General features: G+C 33.4%; 2 protein-coding genes across 6 annotated transcripts in view; one reads left to right on the plus strand and one right to left on the minus strand.

The window, feature by feature from the left end:
- Nucleotides 1-8,762, plus strand: part of CMC1 (C-X9-C motif containing 1) — a 61,712-nt gene extending 52,950 nt beyond the window's left edge. For both annotated transcript variants that reach the window (XM_006905709.3, XM_025039109.1), the window contains exons 3-4: nt 5,457-5,547; nt 8,499-8,762. In XM_006905709.3, the coding sequence (XP_006905771.1) occupies nt 5,457-5,547; nt 8,499-8,619 (212 nt within the window). In that variant the 3' untranslated portion in view covers nt 8,620-8,762. The remainder of the gene's footprint in view (nt 1-5,456; nt 5,548-8,498) is intronic.
- A 2,257-nt stretch (nt 8,763-11,019) lies between these two features.
- AZI2 (5-azacytidine induced 2) overlaps nt 11,020-23,722 on the minus strand; it is a 23,408-nt gene continuing 10,705 nt past the window's right edge. For all 4 annotated transcript variants that reach the window (XM_006905710.3, XM_025039103.1, XM_006905711.3 and 1 more), the window contains exons 5-8: nt 23,684-23,722; nt 20,530-20,588; nt 15,473-15,591; nt 11,020-13,118 (exon numbers count right to left, since the gene is read on the minus strand). The exon at nt 23,684-23,722 is cut by the window's right edge and continues 119 nt beyond it. In XM_006905710.3, coding sequence (XP_006905772.1) covers nt 12,706-13,118; nt 15,473-15,591; nt 20,530-20,588; nt 23,684-23,722 — 630 coding nt within the window. In that variant the 3' untranslated portion in view covers nt 11,020-12,705. The remainder of the gene's footprint in view (nt 13,119-15,472; nt 15,592-20,529; nt 20,589-23,683) is intronic.

Consider the following 23,722-nt stretch of genomic DNA (forward strand, 5'->3'; position numbering starts at 1 on the left):
AGTCTGATTGTGCCATTTCACTATTTAAAACCCTTCTGAATATTTCCATTGCCCTCAGGAGAAAGCCTAATCATCTTAACACTGCCTGCCAGTCATAATTGGCGCATGCCATTCTTCCTCGACCTCCCATTCATCAAACACTCACACATGCACAGGCACACAGACACATGCATGCACATACAACCAAATAACTTGAGATGTTCCAGCTCTTCTGAATTACTCTCTGTCTTATGTACTTCCCGTTCACCTCCATACCTTCCCCTGCACCCTTCCATTTGTCCAGAACATTCTTCCTTCTCTTTAGCTAGGTTGGTATAGATCATAGCTTAGAAGTCCTCCTGGGAAGTTTCTCTTGAATACTTTTGGAGTTCCAGTTCTTTGCTTCTGTGCACCTCCCTCCCCTTCCTCTACCAGAGTAGATGTCAGACTCTACTGTTAGTACTTTTTAATTGTTTTCCTCAGAGATTGTTGTTAGCTCCCCCAGAGCAGAAACCCTCTCTGTCTTGTTCAGCATGGAGACCTCAGAACTTTGCACATTGCTGGGCACATAGTAAATACTTTTTAAATGTTTGTTGAATGAATGAATGTTATTTTATGAGCTTGTGTATAAGTACTGAAAGAATATATAAAAAATTAAAATTTTAATTTATTGAATCAGTTAATACCTGTGATGCCTGAATTAACTCATTGGACAGTGCCTGGTACATAGTAAATACAGCAAGTGTTAGCTGTTATTATTGTTGTTACTACTGTGAAGGCAGGAATGTAAGTGATCTTTTTCTTTTTCTATCTACTTTGGTAATTTATGAAAAAAATGAAATATTTGCAGTTGAAGCTCTTCTTAAACATTAAGGTGACAGTATTTGGCAATTTCTCATCTACAGTATTTTAGATTCACTTTTGGAAATGGAAACATTTTTAAGGTGTGAGTGCAGTGAAGAAGCCACTGTTTCAATATTTGTATCTTGTAAAAGGTGTTATAGTTTTTGCATGTTGTTCCCCCGCCATCCTCCCCCCACTACCCCCCATTTGAATGGTTAATTTTGCAGATCCCTTGAAAATTTGCCTAGAATTCTGTTGTTGTTAGAATGTTTGCTGGCAAATACTCAGATACACTTTTTTCAACTAAACTGAACTTATTAGCTGTCTTAATTAGCTTCTCATCCAGTCTGGAAGTCTATAATATTTGGCTTTATCTCTGGGTTGGATTGGATTTAATTATTTCCAGAAGTCAAACTACTGCTATCAAAGCCTACAGGGAGATCTACAGTTTCATTACTAAATTTTATAAACGAATGTACATGGAGTCAGAACAGTTTACAAAATCTTTCACAAGAACTTCATGAAATACTGTTCATGCTGTTATTTATACCGAAAAATGTGCTTCGTGGCCTTGTGGCCTTGCTTTCCTTCAGCTGGGCAGTCAGTAGAAGGAGGAGGACAAACTGCTATCATCATTGTCTCTGCCTTGGTTCAGGCGTTCATCACTGCATTTGAAGCTGGTGAGCTCAGAACGGAGGGTGACCTCCTGTTGTCTTCAGGCACTTTTTCCTTCACAGCTTTCAGACGGGATGATGATTACTGAGAGCAGCACAGCACTTAGGCATTGTCCACAGGGACCTGACAGATTGTTCACTACAGAACTCTTCACTTAAAAGATAGCTTTTCTTGAGAAAAATTAGTTTTGGGCTTAAATTTATGTTACTGTTTTAAAACTGCAGACATCTTTGTCTGAGAAAAAGCTTACAAAGTTGGCACCTGCCTAGACCCTCCCCAAATTGTAGCATTTTCAGTTTCATATTTTTAAAATCTTATGGTTTAATAATTTGTCAAAAGATCTTTTATACATTGTTTATAATACTTCTCTGTTATTCTTATCCAGTTCTATAAAAGCAGTTTAATGCTCAAGATTTCCAGTTGTAGACTTGGTGATATATATATTAGGGTGATTTTAAAATCTGCCCTACTATATGTCATTAATAAGCACAACTACTGAACTGTTTTTCATTTAAATTAAATCAAAATTCTAGATTTAAAGTGGAAACCAGTAAGATGGTGGTGTAGTCACAGGAATATTACACATAGTTTATATGTTAAAATTGTAAATTATATTGGTATCCAAATGTAGCTGTGCTTTTTGTAATGCTGGAAAAATAGGTACTTTGTAAACACTTTACTGATTAAAGAAATGAAAGTACTGAAAGTTAGAAATAAAGGCTGTGTCTAAAGGTGGTTATGTAAAAGTTTATAAGCTTCAGATTTTTTTTTAAGAATATATAAATTAGTAGATCTAGAAATGGAGTGGTTCTAGTCAGAGACATGAAACATTGGGGATTATTTCTTTTAATTTGGTATGTTTTTAAAGTGTCATCTCTCATTGAATGCTGTAGTTCTAACTGGATGACTGCATTTGCAAAATAACATGTTACTTGAAACTGAGTAAATGAAAGGTGTAAAAGAGTAAGTTCCCAGTATATCCATTTCCATGCATAGTTGTACCATGAATACTTATCCTTGGTTTAATTAAGAAACCTTATTATTGGGTGTTATTTAAATATTAAAATATATTCAAAAGTTCTATAAGTTAAATGAGTTAAAAACAATTCCAAACCATTTATTTCTCTTACTGATTTTATACAGAGCTCCCCAAACATGTTTTTCTTATATAAACTGGAAATTATATAGAATACTCGTACTTAATTAAAATATGATTATTTTGTCCATTATCTAAATTAGACTAAAATTAAGAGAAAACTGCATCTCGTAGATGTTTTTCCTAGATGTATTTGATACAAGTTTTATTATACATAAAGAATATTTTTACCAGTAGTTTATTATATGGTATTAAGTGGCTTCTTTCAGAAAAATGACAGTTTACAAAACAATAGACTCTCATGTCCTGGATATTTTAAAGAAAAAGTTTTGAATGCTATCTTTAAGCATATTTCTGTAAATTTTGGAATAACTAATAATCTCTCTACTCTCACCGTTTATTACTACTAATTTACATTACCTTAAGATATACGTAAGTCAATAAAATTTTACTTTCATAATCTTTAATAGTAATTAAAATTAAATTATGTATTTACAGGTATATAAGCTCTTTAACATTTACATAATGTTGAAAGACGCGATTTAAATTGAATTCATTTGACAGTACCACTTTAGAAATAAGTTGGCAGTATTAGCATAATTATTATATGAATGTATGCTAATGTGGTATGAAAGAAAGATCCTCATTAAAATCTTGTTGTTAAACAAGTGACAAAACCTTACAAACAGCTTGAGGCTTCAGGCCAGTCACAGTTATTCCTGAAGAGATTTGGACAAGTGTGAAAACATATAGACTGTCTTTATTGTCATCAGAACACATAAATGGCACCTCGCATCAGTCTGTTTATAGTAGGCAAGGCAAATCTTAAAATAATGCAATGCCTAAGCATGCTACTGTGAATTTTTCAAGTTGTAAAAGTATTGGGTTTGTTAAATCAGAAAGTGGACTTCGGATAATAGCCATTGTGTTCATGTTTTCCAGAGAAGGACTGGGTTTGGTCCACTAGCATACTTCGTTAGGCAAATTAGTGAAGTTAATGATCTAGACATTATCCGAGTGGGCTGGCCTGATTAGGTCTGTGAAGTCACAGTAGGGACAAGGTGGCTCAGGGGAGTCAGGCCATGGTTGTCACCACTACTGTATGGCATTTCCCTTAAAGAAACCCTTAGCCAGGTTTAGTCACTTCTCGATTAACTTTCTGTACGTGTCCTCTTTGAGTATTGCTGATGTTTTCATTTTTATTTGGGGTCATGATCCTTGCTGCTAGAATGGTAGATTTTAATATCATGCTATAAGCAGAAAAATTAACATGTCGGAATGGTACTGACATTCTAGAGAGAAAGTTTTTGGTGGCCCTGTGGCCTCCCCTTATGATCTCTATTGATAATGAGATGATCATTAAGTCTGCTTTGTCTTTTTGAGTTGTAGGGAGTCCTTCATCAAAGCACACCAAAGAAATTACCTTGGTCTGATTTGGCCCATTTGTCCAGCTCATCTGCACAGAGAGGAATAAGAACATTTGTAGTTGCTCTCGGGAATCAGAGAGCAAATGGTGGAACTGCTGAAAGCAGTGAACAAGGAGCTGAAGGAAGCTAATCCTGTGTGTCTTTGGAGTGGAGTATTACATATCACCTGTAACTTAATGTGATCACACACATCAAATTATTTGATTTAAAGTCATTTCCTACATCTCTTGTCCTTGTCCATGTTCTACCACTTATCCTTCAAAGTATGCTATGATGCTACAGGTAGATATAGATATCTATGCTATAGGGTCCTCGTCCTAGCAAAGCCCCTCTGAGTCTTTTATACATTTTAACAAATCTCAATCATTACCAGTTTGCTTATAGTTTAAATATATTTTTGTTACATATTATAAGTATGTGTCTTCATGGAGACTCCTGAAATTATCCAGTTTCTTTAAAATAGTTATAAGCTATATTCCTTAGGAACTAGAGGTAACACATAGCTCAAGAAAAGAAGGAAGTCTTTATAATTTTGTATTAAAAGAGTTATAGAAGATATTCAGGAAACTTTTTTTTTTTTTTTTTGCCTACCGCTTCTTTGTGAGGATGATATCATAATTTAAGATCTAATACTGAAATGGTTGATTACTTACAGAAGGTTAGAGCTGGTAAAGCCTGGAACTAGAGCAGCCAGTGGTCAGGAAAGGACCAGTTTAGTTCAGGAGAGTAGCTGTAACAGGTAGGAAGCAAAGCACACACTGTCCTGTGCAAAGGATAAGGGAGGACTGAGTGTGACGCAAAACAAACATGAAATACATTAGTAAGTGGCCCAGCTGTGGGTGGATTATAGCGCCAGGCTTTTCTGGATTGTAGTCCAGGGAAGGTAGATACCAAAGAGGCCAGTTTGAAAGGCAAACTACCAGAATGGAAATTTGACAGAAAGCCTTTTGACTTTTCTAGAGCATCTAAGAGTTGACTTGAGAATGGAATGGGAGCCTGTTACCAGAAATTAGGGCACCACGGCAAGGTCGTCTTAAAGAAGGGGGTGCCTTGATGCCATCAGGAGGCACGCAGCCCGGACACTACATGACCATGTCTGGAAAAAGCTCCCCTTTTCTTCTTCTTACTCATTTCTTATGGAATATACTTTTTTCTCTGTTAGAAATTCTATTTATTCTCTACATACCACATGTCTCCATGAAGCCTGCTCACTCTGTGTCACAGGTCCTATCTCCTTTCAAATCTCATTATTTCTACAAAGTAAATAACACTTGTTCTGCCTTTTATTTGTGTGCATGTCTTTGGTGGAGCATATGCTATGTGCCAAGCACAGTCTCGGTTAATAAATATGAAATGAATGAATATTTTAGAGCTATCAGAAATTGAATTGATGTAATTACAAGTCATTTTTTTTCTTTCCAATTTTTTTATTTCAGATTTTACCAAATGTTGCAAGGATTCTGGAATCCTTATGGTAGTAAAATGCCGGAAAGAAAATTCTGCATTGAAAGAATGTCTAACAGCTTAGTAAGTAGCTACCTTCTCCTCTGTGTGCATGTGTATAATATCTGGTAGGTAAGAGCATGTTATTTAACTCATTCAATGTAATATATTCTGTATTTCTCCCACCAAATCCATCATATTGTTGGCCAGGGCTAAAATTTCAGTTAAAGATTATTCCCCCCAAAAAGCAACATCCTTATGAAGGGTCTTTTCAAGTTATGTGGGTCAGTCAGCATTGTATCTGATTAATAAGATGAGGTCAGCAAACAAAAATATTTGATTTTTCCTATGATTTAACCAGTTCCTTTTCATGAACAGGTTTATCTATAGGATATATTATAGGTAGGTTTATATTTATATCTCCTAATGAAAATGTACTGAATTAGATTATCTCTAATTAGACCTTTGCCAGTCTTATGATTTTTTAAAAAATTAATATACGGTAACTCCTAGGTAAGTTCTAATAAATCAAAGGAAAGACACAGGTAAATTTAGATTTTTAAAGTTAATTAAATTACTTTTTAAAATAATTCATAAATAACATATTTCTGATATTTTGTTTTAGTTTCTTGAATCTTTCTTGCAAAGTTCTTTGAGCTTTCTGTTGAATCACCCCATATGTTTTATTACCCAGTTATTGTCAGACAGTATTGAAGAATACTTTCGTATTAGTTGATAGTTGTAACTGAGATCTTAGTGTTTTGGTAAGCCCTTATTGTATACTCTGCTCCTCTAGCCTGTGAAGCATATATGTCAATATGATTTGATACTTCTTAGGAAATTAGATAAAAAGTAGTGATTATCTGAATCTTATATTTGTGTTCTTTTTTGATAACAATGTACACATAAATGTATAGACTTTATTTTAGAATGCTGTGGTTGGAAGACTTGAGAGATTAATTTCTACATGAAGAAGGAGATAAAAAAACATTCTAGGTCCACATTTTTTTGTCTCGAGTTAATAATAAATAAAAGTAATTCTGATAGCAGCTCTTATTTATGGGCTGGAACCTGCACTAAGCGTTTTACTTTAAAGGAGGAGGAGTTCATTCTGTGGCTTACTATTTTTTAATATCTCTTTTATATATTGATGTTGTTGTTTTTATGTTCAGAATTTTTACACCTCAGTTTTAGTCATCATCGTAACTTGTTATTCTTAGTTTGACATCTCCCTCCTTCTAGATAGGGCTGCACTTAGAGCGGAGCTGACAGTAGCAAGGACTGTGGAAAGGGCGGCGTAGGCTTTATCTGGGTGAGCTGGGGTGTAGCTAGTCACGTGACCTTGGGCAGGTTACTTTCTATAATATGGGATAATTATTCCTAATGGAGTGATTGTGAGGTACTATATGTAAACACCTTACCACAGTGCTGGCACATAGTAGCTACTCAATAAATGTTAGCTCTTTTTTTGATTGTATTTGTTATTTGTTAGCTTTTGTTATCTAAGTATTAATCATTTGAATAGCCTTCCATCTCTCACTCCTAGAAATTAGAGAACAATAACAGATTCTAGTCCATTCTGTGGGAGGGTCTGGGAAGGGTGTGAGGAGGCTACTTCTGTTTGGAGGAGAGACAAGCAGTGAAGCAAAGAGGGATGTGATACTTGCTGAAAGTAAATGGAGAGTTAGGAAGGAAGGATTTTATTTGACCTTAAGTATTAAGAAATAGTATATTTTCATCTTTGAATAAGAAAGTGCTCTTATTTTTTGCTGTGGACATTCTGTAAAATGAACGTAACAACCATGTCCTCTCATTTCTTCATAGTGACATCTTGAAACATTAATGGTTTGTGCTCTTTTGTTTCTAGCTGTCTGATCTTCATTCATTCAATAAACTGCAGTCTGCCTTCTATCCTTACTCCGCTGAAACTGCTCTTCCTGCAGGTTCTAATGGGTTCATGGTAGCCATATTGAATACATTTTCAGTCCCTTCTTTTACTTTGACTCTGGAAATCTCTTAAAATTCTCTTCTATCTGGCTTCCCTTATAATGCTTTCCTATTTTCCCGACGTCTGCGTACTACTTCTCAGCCTTTTCTTCCTTAACCTATTCCTTAAAATTGGTTCACTGGTTCCCTTCTCATTCCGAAGTCTGAGAAAGTTTAGGTTGCCCCCATGGATTCAGTTACTTCTAGAACTTTCCTTGTCTCCTAACTCTAAGTGATTATTTCCTTTTGATTTTCTTTCTTAGATCTTCCACAGATTCATTTCCTCCTTTTCATTATAATGGCTCCTCCGTTGGTCTAGGCCCTCATCATTTCTTTTCTGGATTGTTATAATAGTTTATTTATTGGAAATCCTGCCTCTAACCTTGCTGCCTGCTTTTAGCCTATCTACCATATGCTGTCCTTTTCATCTAAGACAGCGATCATACAGTTGCTCTGCTAACAGTGCCCATTGTCTTCAGGATAGCTTTTAACTTCTTAGTATGGCATGATTTGGTTCTTGCCATTCCAGCTTCATCTTGGGCCCTTTCTCCTATGTGCATAATCTGCTATGGTGGTACCAACTTACTTGCAGTTCTTCATGTATCAGTTTTTCCTCATTTATGTAACCTCTGCACATGTGCCTCCTGTAGGGATTCTGTTGGTTCTTCAAAATGCAGCTCAAGCATTTGCCCTTGACATCTCCCCATCTCTCCCACTTCCTCCCCATGTTTCCATGGTGCACCGGGCCCTGCCTCTACCACAGCACTTTGTATGCTTAATGGTAATGCAGTCTTTACCTGTCTGTTCTGTAACACCATGGGCTCTTTGAGGGTTTGCTTCTCATTGCTCTCTCCTAGGATGGTGCTATTCAAAAGAGAACCAGTAGATCTTTTTATTTTTTTTCCTTTTCTTTAGCTAGTTGGGTAGTCTAATGTTTACAATGAATTTATGTGCCAGATGAACTGGATGTTTAAATGTTATTAAAGTAAGCTTATGTTAGACATTTGCAAGGTGATTCACCTTAGTTGTTTTTTCTTTCTTTCTTGTAGCTATAATGATCCCACCTTTTATGAAGAATGCAAAATGGAATACCTGAAGGAAAGGGAAGAATTCAGAAAAACTGGAATTCCTACCAAGAAAAGGCTACAGAAGCTTCCAACAAGCATGTAGGCAAATATTCAAATGATACTCAGTAACTCTTTTCATGGAAATCACAGTTACCTAAAATAATGGACTCAAAGAAGTTTGTTTGCTTTATCCTAAATTATGGAAATACTAATTTTATCTGAAATAAAGATTTTTAAAAAAACAAAGTTTATTTAATGGGATAGTAGTAAATAGTGAAATGGGATATGGTTTGCCTGGTCATTAATGGATTTTTCATACATTTTCCCATAACCGTAGTTCTATAATAGTGACACTGATTTTTAAGTGTTCCATATAGATCTTACAATACTGTCTCTCAGTGTGTAGACTAATGGCTAATCGTGGGGGCCAGAAGTACCTAAAGGAAAACATTCATTTATTTCAAAGGTATTAATGACTAGGCAGTACAGCAGAATGGTTATGAACCAGAATTGTTCCTGGTTCTCCACTTGCTAGCTATGCAACTGGAAATAAATCTCATACTGTTATTGTGAGGATTAACTGAGTATTATGAGTAGAGTATGTAGGACAATGCCTCGGACATGGTAAATGCTTTTTAATCGTTATTGTTATTATTAGTACTAAAGGCTTATTTGGAAATACAGATTGTAGATAAGTACTTAAAAATGAATTAATTTTACTTAACATCTTAGATGAAAAATTTCTTAAAGTGTGTTATTACATAAGTTCCTTTTCCCATTGATTTGGCTACTGAAAATAATCTTTTTTAAAAAGTCTTCTTTATAAGCATGAATAACTATTCTGTAACATAGTAATTCAGGAGCTAATGTAAAAAAATTCTGTTCCAATGCAATAATTTGGTCCCAGGTTGAGCTTTTATATTAAAAGTTGTTTTTTTTTTCCCCCATGAGCTATTAACTCTTCTTCTACAGCCATTGCAACTGGTTTCTAGGTAAGTAAATTTTGTTTACATAGTTCTCATTAAAAGCACAAATAGAAATTACTGCCCACTAGGACAAGATTTAACTTTGTCCCTAGTCCCATGAAATAGATCTGAGAGACGTTTTTAAAGGACTCAGTTAACACAAGTAGCAAATAGGACCCTAAGAACCAATGGCATGTTCAGGTTCCACAGTGTTCTGGAGTGAGCCACTCAGAAGAACTACTTTACTCTTATTTGAAACTCAAAGAAACTACCTTTTCCCAGGCCACAGATGAAAGCAAGGGAAATTACTAGAGCAGACAAAGCAAAGCAAGTATAGAAACCTAAAGGCCACATTGCATAGTGGTAAACAAGCCTATATCCCTCTGTTGGCCTTCTGGTATTTGTGGATTTCCTAGAGCACAGGACCTTAATTTTTATTTATGATAACTCAAATGAAAAGGCAAACCATTTACTTTAAAAGCTACTGAAATATACAATCTAAAGTTATTTTATAATTTTGATTAGAATGAGAGGGGCTAACTTCAATTTTATGTGGAAAATTTATGTAGATGTCACTTTCCCTATAGGTGCTAGATAAGTTATATATTGTAAGTAAGTTCATCTCTATTACGTCAAAAACAAACTATTCATCATAGCTTTCAGGATATCCTTGCCTTTCCACTCAAGTCTGCTTTTCCAACTGGTTCATCTGCCTCAGTTGTTGTCTTGCTTGCTCATTTGTGCCTCTGCTGATATTATTTTGTTAAGTAACAACCCAAAGATTTTCTACCTTGTAAGATCTATCTTCTCCAAGTAGCCTTTCTGGATAAGATCATTACTTTATTTTCACATAATTCAGTCCTTTAATTCTCTAAGTCTGAATTTCCCTCTATTTTGATTTTCTAATGTTTGATGTTCCTGTTCTACTTATGAATTAGGTTCCATTTTGGTAGGACCTGTTTCCTTTGAGAGATGTAAATTTTATTTTAGCTAATAGAGGATCAAGAGGAAGGAATAGGTGGCCTTTTTGTTGTTAGCTATGTTCTCTTCATTTTTTTGAGTTACTGTGCTGAATTGGATTATCATAAAAATCTAAAGATTAAAGGAAGTTTCAAGAGAAGCCCTTTGAAGCAAGTATATAAGCTACAGAGATGGGGCATTCTCTCATTTCTCTTTGAATCTAACCAGAACAGAGATGATCACAAACTGTACATTTAAAAAATTACAGCTGGGTAAAAACAAATTTTGGTTAATATCTTTTTTAGAGCCTTACACATCATTTAATTAGTACTTTAAATCACAAAGACTATCAACCACTGACTTTGGAGCATATCTGTTTGATAGCTACCTTATGGTTTAGATGGAAAAGCATTTTCTCCGCTCAAAAAAGGTGGTTTAACAAGACAAATGCCAGTGCTCGCTTCGGCAGCACATATACTAAAAGAAAAGACAAATATATGTCATATGAATCAAATTAGCAACTAACAATTAGTACCTGACCTTGGAATATATAGGCAAGGACAAAATTTCACATCCACTTCAATTTCAAACAAAAATAATTTAATTAAACGATTTCTTGGCATTGTTCAAAACATTAATCAAGACATTATCCCACACAACTTTTCTTTACAAAGTAAAATTTCAAATCTTCGTTTTAAAAGGCAAACCATTAAGCTACGTTAGAGATTAGACATAATATACAACCTCTGCAGCCACATGAGAAATAGTTTCTACTGCTTTGATATTACACAGGTAGTTGCTTCCCTCAGCTGAAGCCTGGAGTCTTGTGTTTGTTTTATGCATATTGTGTTCTGTTACTTGGCAGGAGATTCTGCTCCCCTGAGTCTGCCATGTTCATTGGTCAGAATAAATTCCAGCATCTGACACCAATTCCATTAATCACAGACAAGCTTGAATAAGTGAGTAAGATAATAGAAAGACAAAAATATCTGGTGAACGAAGAACATTGTTTATGTATGTATGCTATTCAGTTAATATAGAAGAGATTTGAGATATTCCTTTGAGTTCAAGGTATTTGAAACTGTCTATCAAAAAGGATAAAGTCCTCTTCCATGAAACACTATCTCAGGCAAAACATGTAAGAATTAATACATTACTAATATTTTTAATACTGCAACCTTGGAGAATTTAGGTAAGTTTCCATGTGACACTATCCTTGTTATTTACTTGTTTACAAATGAAAGGCTACTTAGAATCAAAGAGTTTGGGGACATTTCATGATTGTACTATATCAATACAGCACAGAATTTGGTTTCTAGAATTAAAATTCCCAATTAAACTAATTAGAAATCACTCTGAGTAAAATGTTGTATTTCAAAACAAAGTTTAACAATTTATAAGCTGCTTTATATAACAAGGTGTAGACTCTTTGAAGAAAATGACTTTTATACAGTTTCACACACATTTAGATTTTCATTATGGACCACTGAAGGGACAGATTAGACTGAAACCATTATGATGCTCTTTCTACTTCTACTTGGATGATGTAAGATTTTAATAGTTTATTCATATACCATGTAGATTTTCAACTATTTCGTCACTTTTCCATTAGGACTTGAGGGATGTAACACGACAAAGTTGGCGTCAATGATCAGGTTACTTCAAGTCTTAAAATTCAAATTGCAATTCTAAGTTTTATCAACACTGTGATTAAAAAAATGATTTTAAATCTTAAACTTTGAAACAATGGCGTAGAGAGATGGAATAACCTACATACTATTATTCCACTATTTTTCATATCTTTATGCACTAAAAGGTCAATAGAAATATAACCTATTCACACTGCATTTGCTCCTTTATGTAACTTAAGGTAACTTATACGATTTTTCTCTGATATTAATGGCCTCTATTTTTAATCACTATTTAGACATTTCACACATTTTGTAAAACCATGTGTAAAAACTTTCAATACCATTCTTTATGTGAGGCAGAAATTTACCATTATTATCAAAGGTAGAATTGTCTTTTTCAAACACCTTAAGTTCATTTATTTATTAGTAGCATATATCTGATTCTTAGCCAGACTATGAAGCTCGAGGGTTGCTCTCATATTGGAAAAATCAACTACATAATGTGGTACAGTATGTGCAAACGTGTATACTGAAGAACTCTGCAAAAGTTTAATTAAAACACTTTAAATAATTTCTCAAGAGAACAGTGGGAGATACAGCAACCTCATGACCACATCATGAATCTCTTCGGAATTAATTCTTATAAAGGCAGTTTTGATTATGTTGATCCAAGTAATGCAGTGGTGGCAGGTTAGGTAAAAGCAAAGTTTTATTTTTAGTTTCCCCAAATGCTGTGTCATTCGATTTAGGAGGGCTTGGGAATACCCAAGAATTATCTTCCAGAGAATTTCTGCCAAAAGAGTTGTGTTCCTGAAAGTTTGTACCATCATGAGGAATGGGTTGCTTGTTATCTGTCCATGATTGGAGAATTGCTTTCTCTGATAAAGCCTTTATATCTCCCGGCAAAGGGGAAGACGTGCTATGACAAAGAGTTTTGCCATCTGGTGACAGAGGGGGATGTCTTTTGTACGCTGCAGTAAAGTTTGTCAAGTGCAGTTTTGTGCTGTCTTTCTCAAGGTCTTCCATGCATCGTACTGGGGTGCAGGCTAAAAAGAAAGCACAGGCCAAATGTCAGTTGTCATGGCATTTATGATCATACAATATATTTATAACTGGAAATAACATTTCCAAGTTAGTGTGATCATTGGATCACTGTGATTTGAAAAACAGATAACAAATCATGAGTTCTAATCCTGGATTAGCTATTTATTGACATTGTGACTTTAAGTAAGTCACTTCACTGCTCCAGGTCACTTCTCTCATCTGCAAAATGGACAGAGCATAGTAATCCTGTCCCTCCTGTATCATTGAGCTATTAAAGATGAAGAAGTAAATATTTTTAAAAGTTGGAGACCAATAAAGTTAAAATACAAATAAAGATCCTGTTCTTGGCTCTTAACATGGCTAGAGAAGGCTTGCAGCCTATTTAATTCAGTAGAGACTAAGAAAGCTGTTCTTAAGTTTTGGTAATTTTTTTGTTAAATGTAATATTCCTTTACTTTTCAAATCTTTTTTTCCATAGGTGATCCAAAAGTAATTTTTTTCAGAAATAATTATATTATGAATAAGTGAGACCCAAATAATATATATTCAAAGGCTTTATGGATAAAACAGTTTAAAAGCTATAAAATAATCCTGTTTCTTATAGAATACATATAATGGTAAATATAAATTCTGCTATGGTCACAGTGTAGGTGAAGTAAAAAAAATAGCAAAAAAAAAAAAAAAAAAAAGTCTGTAGTACACATGTAATGGCTTAGAAAACAAACTGCTCTAAGCTATTATTTAGCCACAGCCAACACAGTGGTTGTATGATCTTTCCTTCACCCTATAATTCAGCCAGGGCAGAAAAGATAAATTTATTTAAGTCCATGAAAGATGCCAACTGTAACAAGGCTTGAGTCTATGTAGGTTTAGAAGAAATAAATTGAACCACATTATAAAATAAGCCTTTTTTCTTGGGCGGAGGTATAAGAGTTTGAAAGAATTGGAAGTAACAGTGCTCAGCTTCTGGACAAGGGTAATATGTAGGCCCGGAAGAGGTGATCTAGTCTCATCTGTCCACTCCTCAAAGCAATGAGTTTTTTTTTAAGTGAGGAATGGGGGCCTCAAGCCTGTCACTGTCATAGGGAATATTCTAGAAAACTTATGGTTCAAAGCACTAAAAGACTTAGCACTTACCAGCTCAGAAGGGACATAAAAATGAGCCAATATTAAATGTGGAAGGAGCATTTCTCCTTTATTATTATTTGGAAGTGATATTTATTATATAAACAAAGAGCCACACTGAAAACTCACTGCAAAATTACTCTGTAAGTCCTTTTTAGAAGTCTTATTTCTACCACCAACTTAAGAGTTGCCTTATATGTAACCCTGGCCAATGGAAAACTCAAGGACAAAATGAACCATAAATTAAGTTAGGGCCTGCCAAAGCACCACATTATTTTGCCTGATTCATAAATAACTAACTCTCTAGAAACTGAAAGGAATTCTGAATTTAGTTTTCCTTCTCATTATGCAACATTATCCCCCATTGGTGTACACTCCTGAGAACTATTTACAAAATACAGTTCTCTTGAACCCTTTTGAGGGACAATCTGAGGTGCAAACAATTTTAAATTGGATGGTGATTATTTTTTAATAAAAAGTCACATCTCATTACTTTAAAAAAGTAAATTTTAGGGCTTTCAAATTTATATTACACAACTTTTTAGAACTACAACTATTATCTAACAAAAGGAAAAATGCACTGATTTTTCTTTGAGGTATAAAAATAGCTTTGGCAAAGTAACCACCACTAGTTAACACAAAACTCAAAAAGTTTAGTGAGCCACACAGTTAAATATGAAAGGCAAAACAATGAAAATTTTTGTTTGGTTGAAAAGGATAAGAAGAGAGCACCTAGTATCTTTTCTAAACAATGTAGCCTTTATGAAAAGAAAAATTAAGTTTACAAAAAATGAAAACCACCAAATAATGAATCAAAGCGACTTTTTTCAAAAACGATTTAAAGAGCTAGGTCTTTGGTGTATTCTGTAATGAAAAATAGCTTTCGGTGTCTTTTTTTTTTTTTTTTAATATATGAAGTAGTTGTGGTAAAAGGTCAACTAGAGCAAACTTAACACCTCAGCCTTATACACATAAGCAACACTTGGCTGAGAAAAAAGCCACAAGGGGAAAAGAATACAGTACTGAAGAAAAAACACATCAGCAACACCTTTATGTGTGAAGTTGACCAGTATGAGACCGAAGCCAAAGCAGAGAATGGGTAGGCTGTGAACATACTATATATACTTTGGCTTATCAAACTCATTTGATGAGATTTTGATAAGATATGATAGCTAGTTGCTCTTCAAGCAGTTTAGCTGGAATTAGTGGTTTCCGGCAAACATTGACTTGCCTTTCTTGATTGCAGTTGGGGTTTTCAGTTTTCTTAGTAGTTCAGCTTGTACTTGAGTCACCAGATGTAAATTAGACATTTCTCTCTTCAGTTCCCAGTATGCATTTTGCATATTGTCACTAAAATACAAGATTTTATTTAAAAAAAGTTAATGGTTTTTATTCTCTTTATTGTCAGAGAACAAAACTGTCTGCATTTCTGCTCAAATTAGTTTTGAGAAAACATAAATTAAAACATCCTCATTAAATAATTTAAAGATATTTAATAAAGGCATTGTAACAGGTGAAAAGATCTCATTCATAACAACACTGACCTAATTTCTAGCAATTAACTGAACTATACTAAACAGAAGAGTATTATAAAAACAAGTCTAACCAATGAGAGTTTCTTATAGTTCTGATGTCAGAATGGAGATTTAATTATAGTCTACAGTGCAGTGATGTTGATTCATTTAATAGTAAGGAGTATGTTCTTCATTTGCACATCTGATCAAGACCAAAGTGATATTCATTCATGTATGGGTTTTAAATTTGTATTTACTATATGATTATTCTGTTTTGATGTTGTGAATTGAAATGCTGTATCAATGGCTGAATGTATACCCAAGCCCCATTAAAATAAAATTTAGGTTTTATGTATTCCATTCTTTTATGTTTGACTGGGCTGTCTCATATTGTTGGTTCTAAACCAATGTGACATGACAGCATAAGACATGAAGAGCCAGATGATTTCCTGGTAAGTGAAAAGAAGCTAGAGAGAGAAGATTATATAAAACAGAAATAAAACTTCACAAATGCCTCTCATTTTTATGATTAAAGACTTGTTTTAGTCTGTATTTTACCTCAGTAATTTTAAGTCTATATTTTACCTCAGTTATTTGAGAAATTGTTATTTTAAACCTAATTTTTATAAGTTTCATCTTCCATTAAACATTCTTCTATGGATACTCATGATTTTCTTTCTTTTTAGGTTCTTAACTGCCAACTAAATAAATGGAAATCTTCAACATATATTCTTTCTTGTACTAGAGTACATAAAATTTTTACTTTAAGAAACAAGTGATCTCATAATGTTCACATGACCATTATTGCCTTTTAAAAGATATTAGTGTAATTTTAGTAATAATGAAATCAAATTAAACAAACATGTCACTTCACACTTCAATTTTTGTCTAGCCATAAACAAAAACCTTTAAAAAAAAATCCTTTAAGGATAACACTCTTGATATCTAAATCTAATATCCTATTCTAATTAGAGAAGCAACAGATATATTAAAAAACAATTATTTTGACTTGTGTTAGGTTACATACATTTTTCTCAAAATATCCCATTCTACTCAGACTATAATTCTTCCAATAAAGGCAGCAGAGTAAACTTTATATTGCTTTAAGAAAAATCTACTTGTTCTAGTCTGTTATAAACATCACTTGTTAACCAGTAGTCTATTAAAAATCACAGGGCTCTTTGCAGGTTTTTGATAGGTGTGAGATAATTCACAAAAATTAGTTAACCACCTCTACTTCACCAGTAAACATCTGAGATGTGTGCTACAATGAATGTTTCACATAGTAGCCTGTCTTAAGTGTGAAGAGAGTTGTTGGTTCCTTGGTGCAATTCTGGGCACTCAGTATGCTTTCCAGAGAGTTATTCACTTTTACACAGCAGTAAGTATAAACACTGTTTATGTACCAATTCATGCAGTCAGTCATGATATGAATAATACAGCTTAAAAATAATTCAGCAGTAAGTATAAACACTTTATGTACCAATTCATGCAGTCAGTCACGATATGAATAATACAGCTTAAAAATAATTCAGCAGTAAGTATAAACACTTTATGTACCAATTCATGCAGTCAGTCATGATATGAATAATACAGCTTAAAAATAATTTTATTATTGGCATGAGATGGTAAATCAGTATCTGACTTGGAGAAAAGAAAAGCAAATACTTAAAACTGTCTAGATACTGGAATATCAAATACATTTAATCATTCAAAATAGCTAAGCATGTAAAATAAAAAATTATAGAGGTGTTAAAAGCAGTATCTAATACACATTTCCCAATTCAGTTTAATGAAGACTGCTTATAAATCAGGTTAAACTAAAAACTAGGCCACCAAGTTTAACATACATTTAGTCTTTTTCTTTTGCAGTTATGTCACCTGAATTGAAAACTACAGATATAAAAATCTAAAATTATTACTAAGTATAAGCTCTCCCTCTTGTGGATAACAAAGTAATGGCAGTCACTTTACACTTCACAATATTAAAGTGCTATGGTCTTCAAAGTGTGTTAAAAATTTATTTTTAATTCTATATATTTAAATAAAATGTTTAAATCATTACTTGAGACTGGAAACGGCAAGCTGTCATCCACAAATCTTTAAAAGAGCTCTAACTAACCTTTACTTCTCTAGTATATTTGAGATTGTATAAATTGTACCCCACCCCTTCCCAGCTGGGGGTGTGAACATAGTTAAGTTTTGCTTTAAAATGTCATACAAGCAAAATGCTAGTAATATAGATAGTTGTCTATATAACTTATAAAATTTAGTCTTTCTGAATCTTAAATGTAATGAAAACTGTTTATCTACACCTCAAGAAGGGGGTAGATGTTCTACTTACAAAGTAAAACTGTAAAACCTCAGTTTTCTTGACACTACAGATATTCAACTTATACTGAAATGAATATTCCTTGTATAAGAAAATTCTACTTGAGTTTTTTACTTTAGCCATACATATTTTTCTTTAGCTTTTGAAATTTTACTGAGTTATTATATCCCCAGAAGAACTATAATAAAATTATGGGATAGTCTTAGCCAAGAGCTAGAGACTTAGAAATGTCTATTTTTGACAACTGCGATTCCCCCAAACAAGTGTCTTTCATACATTTTTGACTCTAAGATACAGCAAGCAATCACTTTACACTGCAACCCAATAAAAACAAGTTACGAGAAAACACACCCCTTATTATAGGTACATTATATTCTGGTATGTTCTATAGTTATGTCTCATTTTATTGTGCTTTGCTTTATTGCACTTCACAGAAACTGGTTTTTACAAATTGAATGTAAGCCCCTCCCTCAACCAGCAAAAAGATTACAACTCGCAGAAGGCTGAGATGATGTTTAGCATTTTTTAGCAATAGTTTTTAAATTAAGGTATGTATACTGTTTTTTTTTTTTAGATGATTGCTATTGTACACTTATTACAGTATGGTGTAAACATAACTTTTATATGCATTGGGAAACCAAACAATTTGTGTGACTTGCTATATTGTGATATCTACTTTATTGCAGTGGTCTGGACCAACCCTGCAATATCTCCAATGTATGCCTGTATTGTTTTATTCTTTACTTTTAAAATGCCTGTCTTGCATTTTAAATCACAAAATTTCATGAACACTAAGGGAACATAGCTCAGTTTAAAAAACACTAACCTAATCCATATTTTCTGAACCGAGGATTTACATTTTATGAAGTTCTATAATGTAAGTTTACCCTATACCTAGATCAAGTTTAAGTACGGAGGGCAACAATCTAAAACTAACACTAGAACAGTACACTGGCAGGACTTTGGCCAAATTTCTGATAGTAGGGCTGCTATTGTTACATGATGCAGCATACAATGAGTACCAGATAAAAGGCCACCAGTAATTAAAAGGTTTATTCTGTGTTAGGGAAGCAATATACTACCTCAATTGCCTGGCAATATAAAGGAAGAAATAGAAAAAAGGAGTGTTTCAAAAAGGAATTTTCCAAGTAACTGAAAAACAATCCTTAAAAAATCTAAACTTCTAATGGTTTTATAGAAACATTCCAATGAACTTTTCCCCTTCTATAGTAAATTTATCATCTGGTCTGCTAAAAGTGGATGAGGTAACTTACAAAGATTAATAAAATATAGAACAATAAACGAGAAATAGGTATAAATGATAAGGCAAAAGTAAAACAAGATAATATGCAGTTAATAACAAAAAATGCATGTTTACCAAGGTAAGCTACAAATCTGGTTTTTAGTTTTCTAGTTGTTAACTAGAAGAGGGAAACCTAATCAGTTTTGTAATCAAAATTGCTTACATAAGATAAATGCGAAACAATATGCAAAGAAACACAAGTGTAACTGAGTACTAGGGAGCGAGATAGCTTTGACAAAGAAGATAACTTTGAAAAATAATTTACATGGACAATGTACTAGACACATTGTTTAAAAAAAAGGGGGGGGGCGGGGACTTCCTTACTGTAAATTTAGTAGAAAACAAGGCATAATTGAAGTACTGTTAGAATAGCAGAGCTGAGTAGTTGCAACACAGACTGTATGGCCCAGAAAGCCTAGAATACTTACTGCTGTCCTGTTACAGAAAAAGTCTGCCTATCCCTGGATCTAATGGAGTGTGTGGTATTCAAATTGTTTTCCCTAATTGGTCATTTCTCTCAAAGGTATGAATTCACATTATTTGCTTTATTTTAGATCAGTAAACTTTGGAAGCCAAATGATTAATAGTGAAGTCAAATCAGTATTCTTCACTGGATGGAAGTATCCATAAAGAGAGGGGATGCTAACATAGCAGAAACAAAAATTAGCAGGTAATTTAAAACACAGTACTTAAGGTTACTTAAGTGAACTGACAGCAATGCCAAGAAAAAGATCTCTTAAAATTCGTTCATGTTATACCAAAGACTAAGGCTGTCCAAGTTTATCCTTAAAACAAAATGATGTTACTATATATGGAAATGCATAATTCTTCATGTACAGAATCAGGATTTATCACAGAATACTTTCACACAGCTAACTCTCTAAAATCCAATCTAAAATATTAACGAATGTTAAAAAAATTGTTTTAAGGTATCACGATATGCACCTTTCTGCTACTCCAGTTCAAGCCTATTGTTAAACAACAGTTAAATGTTTTCTATATGTTGTGGTCAGAGATCACATGCCAGACAGTATCCATTTGTTTTTAAGATTAAATCAACAGATATCTAGGTGGTCCCTAGCCAAAGTGGCCTATGAAAGAAGAATATATTATTTTTGAATGCTGAAGAATGTTCATACCTTGAAATGCTTAGTCTTTGGAAATCTCTGCTCTGCAGACTGTCTTCCTGAGATAGATCCTGTCATTTGTTTAAAAAAAAAGTTTAAAAATTATAATTGTTACATTTTATTTATTCTCAGTACTTCATTATTACCAGAGATATGCTTTGGATATATAGAATACATCTATAACTGTACAGCATAAAACTAGGTTTTATATTCAATTTTAATGAATTACCTCCAAACCTATATTTCTAAATCACTGCCAATTATTTAAAGTCATTAATGTTTTAGTTTAAAAAATAAAATTGCTCTCATGTAAAAGAACTTGAAGTCTTACAAAATATATTTCTGAAGACATGAATCCGAAGTCTGTATTCAAAAAAGGGTAACAAATAACAAATTAATATTTTTCAAGATAGAATTGAATGAATTCCATGAGAAAATGGAAATTTTATTGGTATTTCACTTATTGGTATTATTACAAAAAAGTACCCAATTTAACAAGTTGCTGCTTAAAAAGATCAGCATAAATTTCCTCCTTCAACATAGATAAGAAAATGATTTGGCAAGGGCTTCATAAAGTGCCTTATATACTTTTAAGTTTTAGTAGTATAGGTTATAAATGACAGAAACTATAGAAGATATTAAAATAAAAGGTAGACTTAATATGTTTAAGAACTCTAACACACTTGTTTGCAATGCACTTTTAAGGGTGCAGATACTCAGTTGGCAGAAGTAGCCAGTATAAACTAAGAGAATGAAATTTAATTTTATAATTTATTTACATATTTAATATGTTTTAAAGTGGACATTAAAAAGCTGCATAAGGACTTCGTAAGTATTCTGAACTTCGGAGAATAAATTATTAAAATGTTTTCTGTTATAGGTTTTAAAGCATTTTTGGATCTCTGTTCAGAAAATACTAGCTAAATTCTGTAACAAGCTGCATCTTAGGGAGCCCCACAGAGAGGAGAAACAGAAGTGGCCCACAAATCAAGGGACCACTAACAAAGCACATGGCCATGGACATTTTTCTTTCTTGTTCTTCATAAGAAATGAAGCCATCAGATCAAGGTCACTTTTAGTATCTTGGTATCACTGATTACAAATATATATGTAAATTAATGTATATTTAAACATATGTACAATGGAAATGGTCCTCACTTTTTAAAGCCAATGATGTATTTTTAAAAATCTGACAGTTTGGGTTAGGAAAGTATTTTTCCAGCTACCACCTAATAATTCAGAAAATCTAATGTAAACCAGCATTAAGCACAAAAGAATTACCTCTAACATTCAAAGACCCAGTTCTGGGCCCAGTATCAGTTTGCCATGTTCTAAAGGAAGTAACGGATCTGTTTCCTAACAGGTGCCATATGATATGGTTGTTTCCCATAAACGGGCCCATTGCTACAAAATCTTAGAAAACAGTGCTCAAGTTAAACAGATTCCTATACGATAAGTCTTCTCAGAACCTTCAGTACACTACAGTACATTGTGAATAGGCTATTATCAAGTATCTTAGACACCTATACCAACTCCATTTTACTGATCCAATGTTTCCTATACTTCTTTGGTAGTGGTGTCTGTTTTTCTCAAAGGATCAGCTATTCTGGATATAAAGGGCTAGAATATTGGGGGATACAGAAAGTGAAGGGCCCTTAGTGGAACTGACTCTGGAACTCGCTGATCAACTGAGTTCAATAAGTACTTTAAAAAACTAAAATAAACACTATTATGATCCATGTAGGATGCTATTTCACTTCAGAAGTTGTTAACATGTTTCATAGAGAGTATCATAAAAATATTTGTGAATATGGCTACAGCAGATATATACAAGATCATCAATGTGAACATAAACTGCTCTGCTTGGCCTGCTCTTTGGTTTCTCTGCTGACACTGACACGGATCAGCACCTTTGAAACAGATTTAAACGTACACATTCACATCATCAACATTTCAACTTGGAAGCCTTGATGATTTACGCATTTCGCTTTCTTTTCCTGGTTCATTTCCTTATATTGTGAGCATTTTTTACTCTAATTGGTCGCCGCACCCCCCATTCCTATGAAGGTGGGAACCATGAAGTAAACTTTTTAAATATACCCTCCCACATCTTACCTTCAACTCTAAGATTTTTAGTCTGATTCAATTTCATCAACAGTTTTGAAAAGTGATTTCTAAGTTTCTTTTACCTTCAAAAGTCTGTTTTTATGATTAATAATGAATTAAACTAAAAGCAAATTTATCCCCTAGCACCATCTAGTGGAAAACAGTAATAAGAACTGAACTATAACTCTCCTCTCACACACATGCACGCATGCACACATGCTCTACTTTTCTGGGTAACCCTAAAGTTTTTTGAAAAGCATTCATGTATTGAATGTAGTAGACACTATGCTAACTGCTTTATGTTATCTAATCTAACTTTCATGAAAAAATAGGTATTTAATGTCTACTTTATAAAAAAGTAGTTAATAAGCAATACCATAATTATGAGCCAAGTTTTTATTATTCCATGGTACTGCTTCCTACTCTATAAGGAAGTGACCATTATGTATAAAAGCTGTCAAATTATTTCAAGTAAACTGACAATTTATGATTCAGAGCTTCAAGGTGCAAATCTTTACTTGCAAGCACATCTTTTTTTAAAAAGCCTCAAGGAATATTGGCAACTGGGCTGAGGATAAAAAGAAATGGTAGAGAAGCAGGGGAGTGTGAGAGTAATGCACCAAATGCAAAGTATTAGACTTCTGAAAATTAATGGACTCTGTAAAGTCTTTTTTAAGAATTGTAAAAATCAAGTTCTCTCTTGTGGTGTCTAAATTAGTCAAATTATTAAGGTCAATGAAATTTAAAACCTGAGTTCTCTTTAAACTTTACAGAGAAAAAGTGACCTAAAGAAAATGAAGGGAAGGGAGTTTGAAAGAACAGCTTTAATAAATTAGTAAATAAGCTTTTTGAAAATTAGTTCTAAATAAAAATATTATATAATTCTAGGATTATGCTAAAAGTATACAGTATTTCAAATTTCAACAAAAATAGGGAAGTTAAAGTGAATTTTTCAGAGAAAGTAACTAAGTAGCTACAATATGTGAACTCTATAATAGTTATAAATCATACATATGAAACACAGAATACTAAATTTCTCAATTTAATAATTCTGCAATACCGTTTGTTTGGCTTTTTGTAGCTCTTTTTTGAGATCGTT

This window comes from Pteropus alecto, unplaced genomic scaffold (assembly GCF_000325575.1).
Source record: "Pteropus alecto unplaced genomic scaffold, ASM32557v1 scaffold10, whole genome shotgun sequence".
NCBI lineage: Eukaryota > Metazoa > Chordata > Mammalia > Chiroptera > Pteropodidae > Pteropus > Pteropus alecto.